Raw genomic sequence first — 13,175 nt, 5'->3', positions numbered from 1 at the left:
TGCTACCAGGATTATGGGTGCTGCTATTCGGGTAAATTCCCTCAATGAGGAGTATTCATTCATAGTTAAAAAGAAGAGTCTCTCGACTGCTCGGTCGGCCTCCGTTCGTCTGAATTAAAGCGCGTATGTGGCTGGCATCCATGGCGTCGGGGACCATGACGCTTAGCCTTTTGTTCTCTAGTGCTTGTTGGTGCTCGTGTGCCTGGTCCTGCTAGTGAGCAGATCTGTTTCTCGCGGCCTGATTCTCGGTTATGGTAAATAGCAGGGCTGGCCCTAGACTACTGTTTAAGTGGTGGGTTTAAGTTGTGGTTTCTGACCATACCCAAGATATACACGGATTGTAGGTGAATAACCAGCTAGTTATTTCCCCCTCATTCCAATTCACATCTAGCCTGCCAAGCTGGGAGCTCTAGCCCACCCGTGTCTCTTAATATATAGCCTGAGAGAAGAAGTGTTCCGCTGCATAGATATATATACATAGGTCTCCCCTCCCATCGGGCCTATGGAGTTATGGACAACCAACATGAGCTTTGGCCTGAATGGATGGAATACTTCCGCTTTCCAATTGAACCCCCATTGGAACCACCTGGACTTTGGTATCCTTCATATCCACACTTTCCTGCAGCTTTATTGATCTTGGCTCTTCTATCGGAAGGCCGCATCATCCGCCCTGATCCACCTACGTGCTAGATTAATCAAGGTTATCTTGCGGCTCCAATTGAAACGGCCTAGTGCATACGTCCGTCTTAATCTATGTATGTACCTTCCAGGTCTTCCAGCCCATAACCACCCTGGATGACCCCGCAGAAGCTCCCCTGCTAGCGCTGACTGCGAGCAATGTAGCTTAGAACCTGGAAACCTAATAGATCGTGAGGCTGCCTCTACCTAACTCTTGTCAGGGGTAACCTAAGTTTGTCATAATCTTCATGTGAAAACCGAATGAATGCGACCGACTCCATCATGATCCTCAGCCAAGACATACCTCCCCTTAACCACGGCCGACAATCAATCCCCGAGAACAGCTGAATTTAATAGTTGTACTCTCCCGCACCGTGCAGAGTTGCAACGCCCACCCGTTAGCTGCTTGGCTGCATCACTAAGTCAACAATGTTGTAGTAACTCTTCGCTTGCAAGCCCCTCTCGGTCGCCCGATCGGTCTCCATTAAACTCCGACGGGACATAGCGGTCGATAACCATTCCGACTGGCCATGTTCAAACTAGTCCTTCTGGAGCTTTTCCATGAACAGGTGTGCTTGCGATGGCTGTCACTTGCGATCGACAATCGCTGGCCAATCATCGTCGCACCGCTGCAGACCATCTTTAGTGTGGGGATATCTGGTTGGAAGGTGGCCTTGATGATCGCTTCGCTTAGAATTGTCATGCAGAAACGTTATCCCGTCCTAAGCGTATGGTAGGATCGTTTAGCTGGGCAAATGTACGTGCAGAATAGATGGGGTCGGTGGATCGAGGTGTATAATAGACGCCTTGGCCGTCTCCGCGGTCTTGGTATCGTCAGGAGAGGGGGATAAAAGTCAGCTGGGTAACCACGTTCTCTTGCCTCTGTTTACGTGCTCGTCAGTGCTCGGAACTTTCACCCTCCCAGATCGTCAGGATGAAGGCCGCGGTTCTACTTGCAGCCCTTGCGCCTTTGGCAGCACTGCCAGGAGTCCAGGCCCGGACTGGAGCTGCAGAAAGCTGGATCACCAATATTTGGAATGAGTTCAAGGAAGCTGTGGACTGTGGAAGCTGCCAGGCACATGTCCCTCTTGTAAATATTCTCGTCAAGTCATATTTCTAACCTTCTGGTCCATTACCAGGTTCTCTTGGGTAGCCTCAAGCTCGTGGCCGACTTTGGTGAAGGTTTCCTGGAGGATGTATTGACTGGCGTCTGTGATATCAGCGGTGTAAGTTATTAGAAGCACTCACATCACGTCAAATACACCCACTCATTATATCTCACAGGCGGAGGATCGCGATGTCTGTGCTGGCGTCATCGCCAGCGAGGTCCCAGCCTTGCACTACGCCCTCAAGAACATGCACGTTGGCTCCCACACAGCCAAGACCCTCTGCTCGGCTTTGGTCGGTCTCTGCGACTTCCCGGACGTCCGTCCATTCGACATACCCTTCCCCTCGCCCAAGCCAGCAAAGAGTCGTCCTCCACCAAGCGGTAAACCTCCCATCAACGTGGTCCACTTCAGCGATACCCACGTCGATCTATCCTACGAGACCGGCTCAAACTATGACTGTTCCAAGCCCATCTGCTGCCGCGTATACTCGGACGAAGACGCCCCCGGAAAAACAGAGAAGCCATGCGGACCATTCGGCAATACCAAATGCGATCCTCCCGAGAGCCTCCAAGACTCCATGATGACCGCCATCGCAGACCTCAACCCGGCTTTCTCAATCTACACCGGCGACGTCGTCGCACACGACGTATGGCTCGTAAACAAGGAAGAAGTCCTACAAGACTTCAACTCGACATACGGCGCGATGGAGAACCACCTCGGCCTTGTCTACGCCGCGTTGGGTAATCACGACGCCGCACCGCTAAACCTCTTCCCATCCAAAAATATCCCCAGCAAATACAACCCCCAATGGGCCTACGAAGCACTCACAGCAAACTGGATGACCCTAACCGGAATCGAAAGCGTCCAAAATGCAAACGAATACGGCTCCTACTCAGCCATCCACCCAAACAGTAAACTCCGCATAATCTCCTACAACAGCATCTTCTACTACAAATACAACTTCTTCTCCTACACCGAACCAATGGAATACGACCCGAACGGCCAACTCACCTGGCTAATCGAAGAGCTGCAAGCTGCCGAAAACGCCGACCAACGCGTCTGGCTAATCTCGCACATCCCATCCGGAAACGTAGACCATTTCCGAGACCACTCGCACTACTTCGATCAAATTATCCAGCGATATGAAGCTACAATCGCGGGGCTCTTCTTCGGACACACGCACACCGATGAATTCCAAATCGCATACTCCGATTACAAAAATCGGAACTGGGACACCGCCACGGCAATGGGCTACGTCGCACCATCAATGACCCCAACATCCGGACCACCCTCTTTCCGCGTCTACGATATCGATCCAGAAACCTTCGCAGTAATGGATTTCACCCAATATATCGCCAACATCAGCGAAGCATCCTTCCAAACAAAACCAGATTGGATACCGTACTACTCCGCAAAGAAAGACTACGGCGGCAAACTCACCCCTCCAACACCGAGTACTGCCGAACTCACCCCCGCATTCTGGCACAACGTCACCGTCGCCATGGAGAAGGATTCTTCCGTCTTCAATGACTTCTGGGCTCGACGCACGCGCGGATACAGTGTCCCCGCTTGTACGGGTGATTGCGTGAAGAATGAGGTATGTGCTTTGCGTGGTGCCGATGCGCAGTATAGTTGTGTGCAGCGGACGCCGGGATTTAGTTTCTCGAAGCGGGATGATGGTGAGGAAGTAGAGGTGGATTTGGAGAATTCGCCATTGTTGAGTAAGAGGTTCCAGCCGGAGTGTAATCATGCTGGTATGGCGCCGTTGTTGGCGAAGATTGCGCATAAGGCTAGTATTGCGAAGATGAATGGGGAGTGAGATGGGTAGGCATTATAGTTGATGGTTGAGGAAAAGAGGGAATTCGGATGTTTTTAATAGTGATATCTCACAATAATACGAGCAGCCATTTCTGAGGAATGACAATCCTCTGCTAGCTTTGAATGGTTCATCTTCCATTTGTGAAATCATAAAGGATAAGCTGATCCTGCATCATGTGGTAAAAGACCATGCTTATCAATCATCGCAACAAGATCATCATCCATCATAAATTCCCCAAGCTCCATTCCAATCGGTGAAAGGCTAAAATCAGCGGCCGGATTGGAGCCTCGAGCACTCGCCAGAGCTGGCAATGTAGGCATCAAGCCTTCAAGATCTGCTTCTAAACAAGATATGAGCGAATTGCAAATGGATATGAAAAACAACAGCGAGAAGAGAACTTACCAGGGTCAACCAGTATCTTATTGAATTGCTCCAGGGAATAGCGACACCGGTCGATCAATCGATTTCCATCGTCCAGCTTTGATAGGGCCATCACTGCCCGGGCTGGGTACTGCTGCACTTTCTTGGCTTGGGCGGTCATCGAAGCGTTGCAAAGGGCTGTATCCCGATAAACCCAAACAGCTCCGATAAGCACAACCGCCGCATTGAATGCTAGAGGAGTCGTGTTAGTAAGTATGTTCATCAATCAGTCTCAGCCAAGCAAAGTGTCCTTACTATAATATAACGAAAACCACCAAGCCCCCAACAAACTCTGCTTCCACCCCGGCTCCAAAACAACCCTCGAAACAATATCAATAATCTCCATCGCCGACTCCGTGACAATCTGCATACTATTCATCCCAATCTGCTGCAGAATTTTCAAATCCTGCTGATCACGATCGGGATATCGACTCGCAGCGATGAATTTCACCAACACAGGTCTATGCAAGAGAACCCGCAGATTAAGATATCGGAGAGTAAGAATGACGCGGAATTTCCAGGAGAAGTATTGAGGGCTGGGGGATGTTTGATCCAGGGGCATTCCGTTTAGGATTGTTGTGGATACGAGTTGGAGGGATGGATGCAGGGAGCGTTCCCAGGTGAAGAGGTGTTGTTCCATGCTGAAGATGTGGGCGACTGTTTCGCTGACGGAGAGAGGGGTATCACAGCCTATGTTTTGACCGTAGAGGAGGTCGAGGATGTTCCAGAGTTGTTTGTATAAGGTGCTAGAGATGGAATTTAGTGACCATGTCATACATAGTTGGGGTAGGTGTTGGAACTCACATGGTTGAGTTGAAAAAGGACACGCTCAGATAGGAGGTCTCGTCATCCACAAAGGCAGATGACCTTTCGAAATCTCGTTTTGATGGTAGCTCGAGTCTCACGTAATAATCTGGAATGGAGCTAGGTCTTCCGAAGGTCATACTCAGAGTCCTAGAATATCAACAGTCAACATCGATGCCATACCGTACCCAAAGTCTTCGTTCTTACCTATCAAGCACTACGCAACCGTACCAAATTCGCTTGCGTGTCTCCTGTTCGAGTGGTGGAAAAGACTTGGAGGCATTTCTTGACTGCAATCCAAGCTGTAGGGCAGCTTTGACTGCTAATCCATGAACAGTCCAAGCCTGGACTGACTTTTGCGTGCCTTGCAGATATTGACCCATGAGGAGAAGGAATTGCACTAGCATTATTTAGCGAATCAAGCATCTGCTTTCTTGGGATTCATTCTTGAGGGCCACTCTTACCAACTTCTAGAGTCGTCCCTCGTAAGATCTCGCTCCCACACAACCCCAGACCACGTTGATAGAAGACATCCGACTCGGAGATCCTGGCATCAGCTCTCGCGCCACCAGGCATAGCAGTGATGGTCGCCATAGCCAGAACCATGTTCAACAAGCCAAGCCACGTTCTCCGTACTTTTGTAAAATTCTCTCGTGTCATTTGGTGATACGTCTCCAAAAAGGTGGGCGGGTATATGTAAGGGAATAGCAACCCCGTTTCAGAAAAGTACCGCTGTATCAGCGCCAATGTCTCCGACTGGGGAGGCAGTGCAAATATGTTGACTTTTGATCGTTGATCATGAGGCGTTTGGCGTGGTGGAGAAGGTGGTCGTGATGCATTGACGAACCCTCCTTCCGCTGCGCCGGGTGATAAAAGATAGCCTTGCTGCACGACTGCTCTGGAGAGGTGTCTCAAAAATGCAATATTAGATGAAGGCCCTGCCCAGCAGTTATCAGCCATTGCACGATCAGTATAAGACTTGGGGTTGGTCAAACCGAAGAATCCCGAATCCTCCTCATCAGCAAAAGTCACTGCACCCATCGCATCGACCGAATCCTCCGTCCCAATCAAATTTGGCACAGGCACCACGGCCAATCTCTGTCCATCATCCTCAACTCTCCTCGCAGTTTGCAAGCTGGTACTCGAGCTTCCGTCTCCAGTGGCAACACTCTGGCCCTGCGCACCATCAACCCTCCCAACTAGGCCATCAATGTCCCCTCTAACCCCGACCATCCCTTCTTCCAACCTTTTCACCCTCTCCTCAAGCCCACGCAGATAATCCTTCTGTACAATAACATTTGTCGCAGTCGGCGGTGGCGTATATACACATTCAAATCCCAGATCTCGACATAGCGAGCATCGCGGTCTCACCCCGTCACAACGGGACTTGCGCGTTCGGCATGCATCGCAGGCGACCGCGACGCGACGCCGTTTAGACGCGGGTGCTTGAGATACATCGTTATCTGCTTCTTCTGATGGGGCCATTTGAACTGTGGGTAAAGTCAATAGGAATCCGGGGCTGTGACGGAGATCGGGGTACGTTGATGTGCGGGGAAAGATCGGAGTTCGATATTTTGGGTCGGGGAACGGTCGGGAGAGGGGTTATGCGGAGAAAACACGTGAGTGTGCAGCCTACCTAAAATGGAGTAGATCAAGAGTTGGCTATTATTTAGAGAGTAAATCATATCGGTCGACTGCAATATGAATAGGTCAAAAGCAATTGTAGGCATTTTGATACTTTCCTAACTATTGGTCGAAGTAATGCGACGTCTAGATGGATCCCGAATATAACAATTAAAGTGGTTCCGTGCAGAAGTTTTCGTTGCGTTCTATGCATAGTAAGTAGGAACTCATTCAATGCGAATATATCTGGAAACTCATAATCCTGCATACAAGCGACTAGGTTACCCTATTAGTATATATCTTCCATGGACGGTATGTTCTCCCCTATCTATGACAAAGGGCACCACTATTTGCCATTTTAGTCATGGACATTAGGAAGTATGTTCCATTCTTATGAATTTCCTTCTTATTCATTGCTAACCTCATACGTAACTGCCCCCTTGCCAATTAAATATTGAGCTATGGATTGATCCGCCTTGGAAAATGCCATGTCAAATGCACTGCTATACTGCTTACCCGGAAGTTGAAGGTTGACATCTGCCATTCCCTCCTCCACCAGGTACCGAACTACTTCCATGTTCTCTGCTTTGACAGAATTGGCGAGCACACTGCCACAGCCAGTCCCAAGCAGAAGGTTCAGGTCTGCCTGGGCATCCTCCACGAGGTATCTCACTATAGGTAACTTTCCCTAGTAGGCGGCAGCAGCAAGCGCACTCCCATACTGTCCTATCTCGAGTCAAAGGTTCACCCCTGCCTGAGCTTTCTTCACAAGGTATCTCGTCGTTTCAAGACTACCAGCATAAGCGGCGGCGGCAAGACAAATGCCATAACTTTTGCTGACAGAGCTCTGATTGACGGGCACTCCTCGTGAGATGAGGTCTGCGCACAAAGGTACGCAATTAGCCATCGCAGCCAAGGTAAGCAGACTGTCGCCTTTCTCATTTCTTCCGGTTGGATCAAAGGTCTTGTTGTGAAACCACTCGCGGAGGACCTTGTATAGTGAAAAGAGAGGGATGTCGTCCCACAAGTTTGAAGCCCCGAAAGACTTTCAAAATCATGTTAACGGTCACGAGTTGAACGATGTACCACAAAAATAGTGTCTTTGCCATCAAAAAAGACCTTTAGAAAGACCTCTTAAAAGATCTTCTTGATAGGAGTGATTGAAGCATGTCTGGTTGGATTGTGTCTTTGGTCTCTAGATCCAGCCTTTTTGACTACCAACGTACTCCGTTGTCAACAGTAGGGCGCCTCTTCCGGTCAAATTCTAGTCATTTGGTAGATCTAGATCCATCCTCCCGGCTAATCGGATGGTACAGGCAAGCCTTAAGGAACTGGCTGTTCTCTAAGCACACCTAACCGTTTCCTGTATATTTCTAGGTGTCGCACTATAGAATCCTTCCTCGTGAAGGTCTTTTTGCAGTGAGGGTAGGTACGCCACTAGACCTGCTCTAGGTTATACTGCCGGCTATACGCGTGTAGAAGTTTTAAAGAGAAAATTCTCTCCCGTAACTAGGCGCTAGGTATAAATATTTGTTTAGTTGCGTTGCCGAGTCTGTATTACGATGCCCGCACTGCGCATTAAGCCGCACCTTCGCAGCGGATAGATCTGCCTTTGACGCAAATACAGACATGAATATCAGATAGAAATGCGTAGCTGAACACTCGAGGCGTTGCTCCTGGGCGTTAAGCTTGGCTCGCAGTCCCGAATCGACTGCGTTATCTTCGTTATCTTCGTCCGTCGGCGCGAGGCTCCGGTCAATAACCATCTTCCCCATAAAGATTTCGATTTTGACAAGAAAAAAATACTCACCTCTTCAGCAGAAAGTCTCTCGCTACTCTAGTAGCGGAGTCAGCAACATGCCAGGTCACGGCTATTAGAGGAACTGGCTTGCAGGATATTGAATAAGTATTCCTAACCTTCTAGCTATGGAATTTTTAATTCGGTTTACTAACATTACCTACCTTCTAGAGCTTCCCTAAAGCATTAACTACGTGAGGTCCCCTGTGTTATCTTTCATTAACTTACAATATTACTAACATATAACCTACGTATTAATTGCAGAATTCGTTCCCGTAACAGATTTAATACTTTGTGAGCTGGTTAAATACTAATTATTGTCTAAAAGTCCGAAGAAAATTTTGATTTTCATAAGTGTGGCTGGTCAGGAGGATAGGAAGTTGATGTTTATTCCTAAGCTACATGCAGGCTAAGGTAAAGAGATCCCTATGCAATAGGGTTAACAGTAAATAATAAGCAAGAAATATTATTTAATTATGAAAGTGACCTCTCTATCTCTACGGGTGATAGTCCATTGATTTATCTCAATGTAGAGATAAGTCCTTTAAGCATACGTATAGCTTATGATAATTCGAGGAATTATGTCTCAGGGCTTACTCGAAAGGCCTTTCATACAAGTTCAAAAACTTAGTAGCTATCATGCTTGACTTTAGCCTTTGAACACTTGAGCTACAAATGCTCAACACCGCTACCCCTGCCTACAACTCGCTATGTTTTGTCTGAAAGCTACTAGATAATCAAGCTCCGTCTTAATGAGCGGACGGTAATTGCTTGCTTTTAGATAATAAGTAGCTGTCTTGTACTTAAAAGACATAATCCGATTTACTCCTGGACTAGGCTACGCAGTGTGTGTTAAGACAGAAGCAGAAACCTATGTCTTTAAGATCTATAGTTGGCGCTTGCTTTGTAAAAGAGTGGTAAATTAGTTAAGCAACTTAAGTTTTAATATTAGTCCATGATTTAGCTTAATTACGTATCTACTGATTTGTATATATAGCTTATATGCAAATAGCTGCCCAGTCTTACAGCCCTAGAAACTACTTTAAATAGTACTATCCTGCGCATATAGCATCATAGCTAACCGTAATCGGCGCAGCTAAACTCGTTAGTTCAGCTCCCTTTTGCTAAAAAATTGTTTGTATGCTCGAGAAACTTAAGTGATGTAGGGTTCTTGATCGCGTCTAATCTGAGTTTATACCATTTATCTCTAGTATTATCTAAGATCTATAATCTATACTTCGCCGCGTACTAGCGCCTTGTTGTCCCGGTTATGTTTCGAATTCTTCGTTGGAGCGCTTCAGTAGTGCGCGATAGCGCTAGCGTAAATAGCTCTATCAGCGGAATTAGGTCGTATCATAGAAGTCATCACCAGCCGCGAATCCTATATATTAATTATTACCGAGCTTAAGCTACCCGCAGCAGTCAGTTGGTTATAGATCGTAGAGCAAATTCAGTACTAGCCTCGCGATAATGCACTGTACGCCGAGCTTGTAGAATCGTAAATTTAATGCTAGTGCGTGCCTCGACTCTAGATTACATCATTACGACTAAGAAGTGAGATTTTAGGCTTACCCTGGCACCGTATAGGCTCTTGACAGTAACAAATTTAGCAAAAGCGCCGAGTCGCTAACAAGAACGCTGTCAGACATAATATCAGGGATAAGATCTTCGCAGCCTTCCATGAGGATTAGATACAAATATACTAGACCACGAAAGGTCACGACACTAAGACCTCACTTAATCGGAAACGAGAAGAACTAAGAGTTACAGCGTTTCTCCCACAAAATTTATTTGCGGGATTGCGAGTCTTCGAGAAGATTCTGTTAGGCTCAAAAAAAGAAAGATTGCCTTACTAGAAGCGGAGCCCAGATAGTCGAGAGGCTGTTGTCAGTAGTAAAGTAAATTGAAGGAAGTTACCCGGGCTCATCACCTGTGAACAGAAATGCAAAAAGTTAGAAAAGCAGAATTTAGTAACCAATATGGTAGTACGTAAAAGAAACTAGGCGGAGAGATGACTTCATTATATAGGCAAGTCTATGATCTTAGACATTAACCGCCCGGGTGGTCTAGTGGGTAAGAAAAATCGACTCCACCAACATCACCGAACAAATCATTAACATAACTCCTAGTATGATTCGCGCTTAGGGTTCACCCAAAGCATTGACTGCGCGAGGTCCCCGGTTCGATCCCGGGCTCGGGCCTATACTTTTTTTATTTCTTTCTTTCTTTTTCTGATCGTGTACTCCGTACGCTGCACGATATATACGTGAGGTACTAATAAGATTGAAAATCGGTTTATATGCGAACCTCCGGTTCTATAAAAGCTTTTTTATATTAGAAGTAAATGTATTTTTGCCTCGCTGTTTCTTTTGGAATAGTGGCTAGGTGAAATGATTATGCGAATAGACGGGATTTTTCAGATTTCTATTAGTGAAGAAAGCACTCAGAATGAGATGTTCAAAGAGGTATAGAAAGAGACGTAGAAAGAGACGTAGAAAGTTGGATTCTTGTACGAATTACACTTGATACTGGTGTCTAAGCACTCAATAAAGATGAGAGACTAATGACATAAAATGGTAGAAAAGGTATGATGAATGCATCGATTTATGCCTATTACATTGTTAAGAGCAGCTGATACTCCCACAATGGCAACTGTAATTGTGTCACGGCTTCGTATGAGTATGCGCTTATATAGACCGGATAATGTCTGGCGGGTAGGGCTTTCCTATCTCGGCTGCCTCAGCTTTTATGATGGCGCTCAGGCTCAGGCTTAGTGAGTAAATATCAGCACGGGCTCAGGCTCAGTGATCAAACCAGGAGAGTCACGTGATAATATAGCGACCACTTAGTGACCAATCAGGATTGCTCAGTGATCACTTAGTGCTTGCTCACCACTTAAATGCTTTCACGTCTAATTAACTAACTACCTAGTTAGTTAGGACCGCATGTATTAGTCATTATTATGCCCACATAAATTGCCAGTTAGAGGCTTTATAGCAATTCAGACTTGTTGATATCCGATTGGTGCGCAGTATGATTTACTAAGCAGTATTTCCGACAGGTAGGGAGCAGTAGTCATGTGATAGCGGTTCAGCCAACGAATGAGGAAGAGTCCCTCGCCTGTTACGGGCAAGGATTCCGGCCCCCGAATCTGGAGAGTCTGCAGAAGACGAGAAGGAATTGGTTCAGACACTTAAATACATACCGCTAGCAATCACTCGGGCTAGGTCCTATATTACAAATCGATTATCTCGGGTAACGGTCTCCCGGTACCTTCAGTTCCGTGAAAGCAAGGCGAACCAGGCACATCTCCTTCAGCATAAGGACGCGAAAGACCTCCCGCGGGACCCCAGTATTCGGCATACGGTCATTACGATATAGCAGCTATCATTTAGTCAAATCCGTCACGACCGGCCTGCGGCGACGGATTTACTAGCGCTAATAAGCATGTTTGACCGGCAGGGGATCACAGAAGGCCTCGTCCGTGGCGATAGTGATAGACTCCAGTTTGAAGATGCAGTTACACCATTAATCAGTTATTCTCTTGTTAGGTTAAACTTGAAACAGCGTCATTTGATATACATCGACTCGTACAGTTATCGGTCCGAAAATAGCTAGAGATCCACCTCGAGCTGCACGGTGGCAAGAGAAATCGCGAGCCATCATTACAGAGATGTTGTCAACATATATGTGTGCATATCCCTGCAATAAGCGAGCGCATGCATGCGTATGCGCGCTAATGCAATCGGATGCCTAATTCTATATCCCCGATACACCGCTTCATGATATACGATGTTGATTGTCAACTATAGCATCGGATGGAAAGAACGAGTTTCCTAACACTCTCGTATGCCACAATGTTATTTCAGATTTTTTATCATTCCTTTCCTGTGACATTCTGCTATATACCCAAAGTTATAAATACTGCCTGTTTCCCTAGTTAAATTGAACAAGTTTGACATCCTTTTCACTCACGAATAGAGCTCAAGGCAATTCTGTTAAACTGTGTTGACCCTCCACTGTACAACCTGTTCGCTGCCGACCCACCTCTATTGCACCTTCGTCTCTCTTCCATAATGGTGGTATTCGATCGACCTGTGTGCGCCTCTAAGCACACCCCCCAGGGTTTATGCCGATGGTGTAAACCCGACATACTCCCAATAGAGAATACGAGAGCTGGGCTGAATATCAGAGGCTGTTTCTGCATACAAAAGAAGTGATAAAAACGATATCTGCTAATCATAAAGATGATCGACTGCATATTGCCACGATCTCCTCTAAAAGCGGATAGTATTTACTGCTTCGGGGCGCATATACAGAGGCAGAAGGGATGCATCGATAGGCATTAGGCACACGAGAAAATCTACTTGGATACGATCATACTAACACGCTCACTAGCGTTAGTAATCTTGGCTCGGTGCTGTTCAGGCAAGCCAAATATAAAGAGGCGGAAGCGATGCATCGACGGGCATTGGAGGCACGAGGGAAGGTTCTTAGACGTAAGCATCCCGAAGTTCTGGCCAGTGTCAATAATCTCAGCCTAGTGCTTGATAACCGAGGAAAGCACCAGGAAGCGGAAACGATGCATCGACGGGCATTAGAGGTAGAGAGATGACTCTTAGCCGCGAGCATACCGACACTCTTGCAGTGTCAGTAACCTAGGGAATGTGCTTTATTAGCAAGGAAAATATGAAGAGGCAGAAGCGATGTATTGACGGGCGTTAAGAGGGAGTGAAAGGGTGCTTGGAAGCGAGCATCCTGACTCGCTCACCAATGCCAGTAATATTGGCTCAGTGCTTGACAGCCAAGGGAAATCTGCACAGGCGGAAGCGATATATTGACGGGCGCTAGAGGCACGACATAAGATGTTTGTTCGTGAGCAATACACTGCGATTAGTCTCGATGTTCTTTAGACTTTTTCGAT

At 46.9% G+C, this 13,175-nt stretch overlaps 3 protein-coding genes across 3 annotated transcripts; 2 read left to right on the top strand and 1 right to left on the bottom strand.

Moving 5' to 3' along the window:
• Window positions 1-1,612: 1,612 nt before the first annotated feature.
• N7473_013025 (sphingomyelin phosphodiesterase) lies at window positions 1,613-3,606 on the top strand (the record flags this gene model as incomplete). The annotated part of the gene is made up of 3 exons (XM_057158964.1): window positions 1,613-1,753; window positions 1,818-1,904; window positions 1,963-3,606. The coding sequence occupies 3 exons, from the start codon at window positions 1,613-1,615 to the stop codon at window positions 3,604-3,606; spliced, it is 1,872 nt and encodes a 623-aa protein (XP_057002918.1).
• Window positions 3,607-3,752: 146 nt separating this feature from the next.
• N7473_013024 (putative C6 transcription factor) lies at window positions 3,753-6,315 on the bottom strand (the record flags this gene model as incomplete). The annotated part of the gene is made up of 6 exons (XM_057158963.1): window positions 3,753-3,946; window positions 4,009-4,218; window positions 4,282-4,772; window positions 4,831-4,980; window positions 5,038-5,230; window positions 5,295-6,315. The coding sequence occupies 6 exons, from the start codon at window positions 6,313-6,315 to the stop codon at window positions 3,753-3,755; spliced, it is 2,259 nt and encodes a 752-aa protein (XP_057002917.1).
• Window positions 6,316-12,498: 6,183 nt separating this feature from the next.
• On the top strand, window positions 12,499-12,866 carry N7473_013023 (tetratricopeptide repeat protein; the record flags this gene model as incomplete). The annotated part of the gene is made up of 2 exons (XM_057158962.1): window positions 12,499-12,541; window positions 12,601-12,866. 2 exons carry the CDS (start codon window positions 12,499-12,501, stop codon window positions 12,864-12,866), a joined length of 309 nt encoding a protein of 102 aa, XP_057002916.1.
• Window positions 12,867-13,175: the final 309 nt, after the last annotated feature.

Source organism: Penicillium subrubescens, assembly GCF_028828155.1.
Source record: "Penicillium subrubescens strain IBT 31985 chromosome Unknown utg000011l_segment0_segment0, whole genome shotgun sequence".
NCBI lineage: Eukaryota > Fungi > Ascomycota > Eurotiomycetes > Eurotiales > Aspergillaceae > Penicillium > Penicillium subrubescens.
The sequence above is the reverse complement of the archived record's forward strand: the minus strand, read 5'-3'. Positions and strand labels throughout refer to the sequence as shown.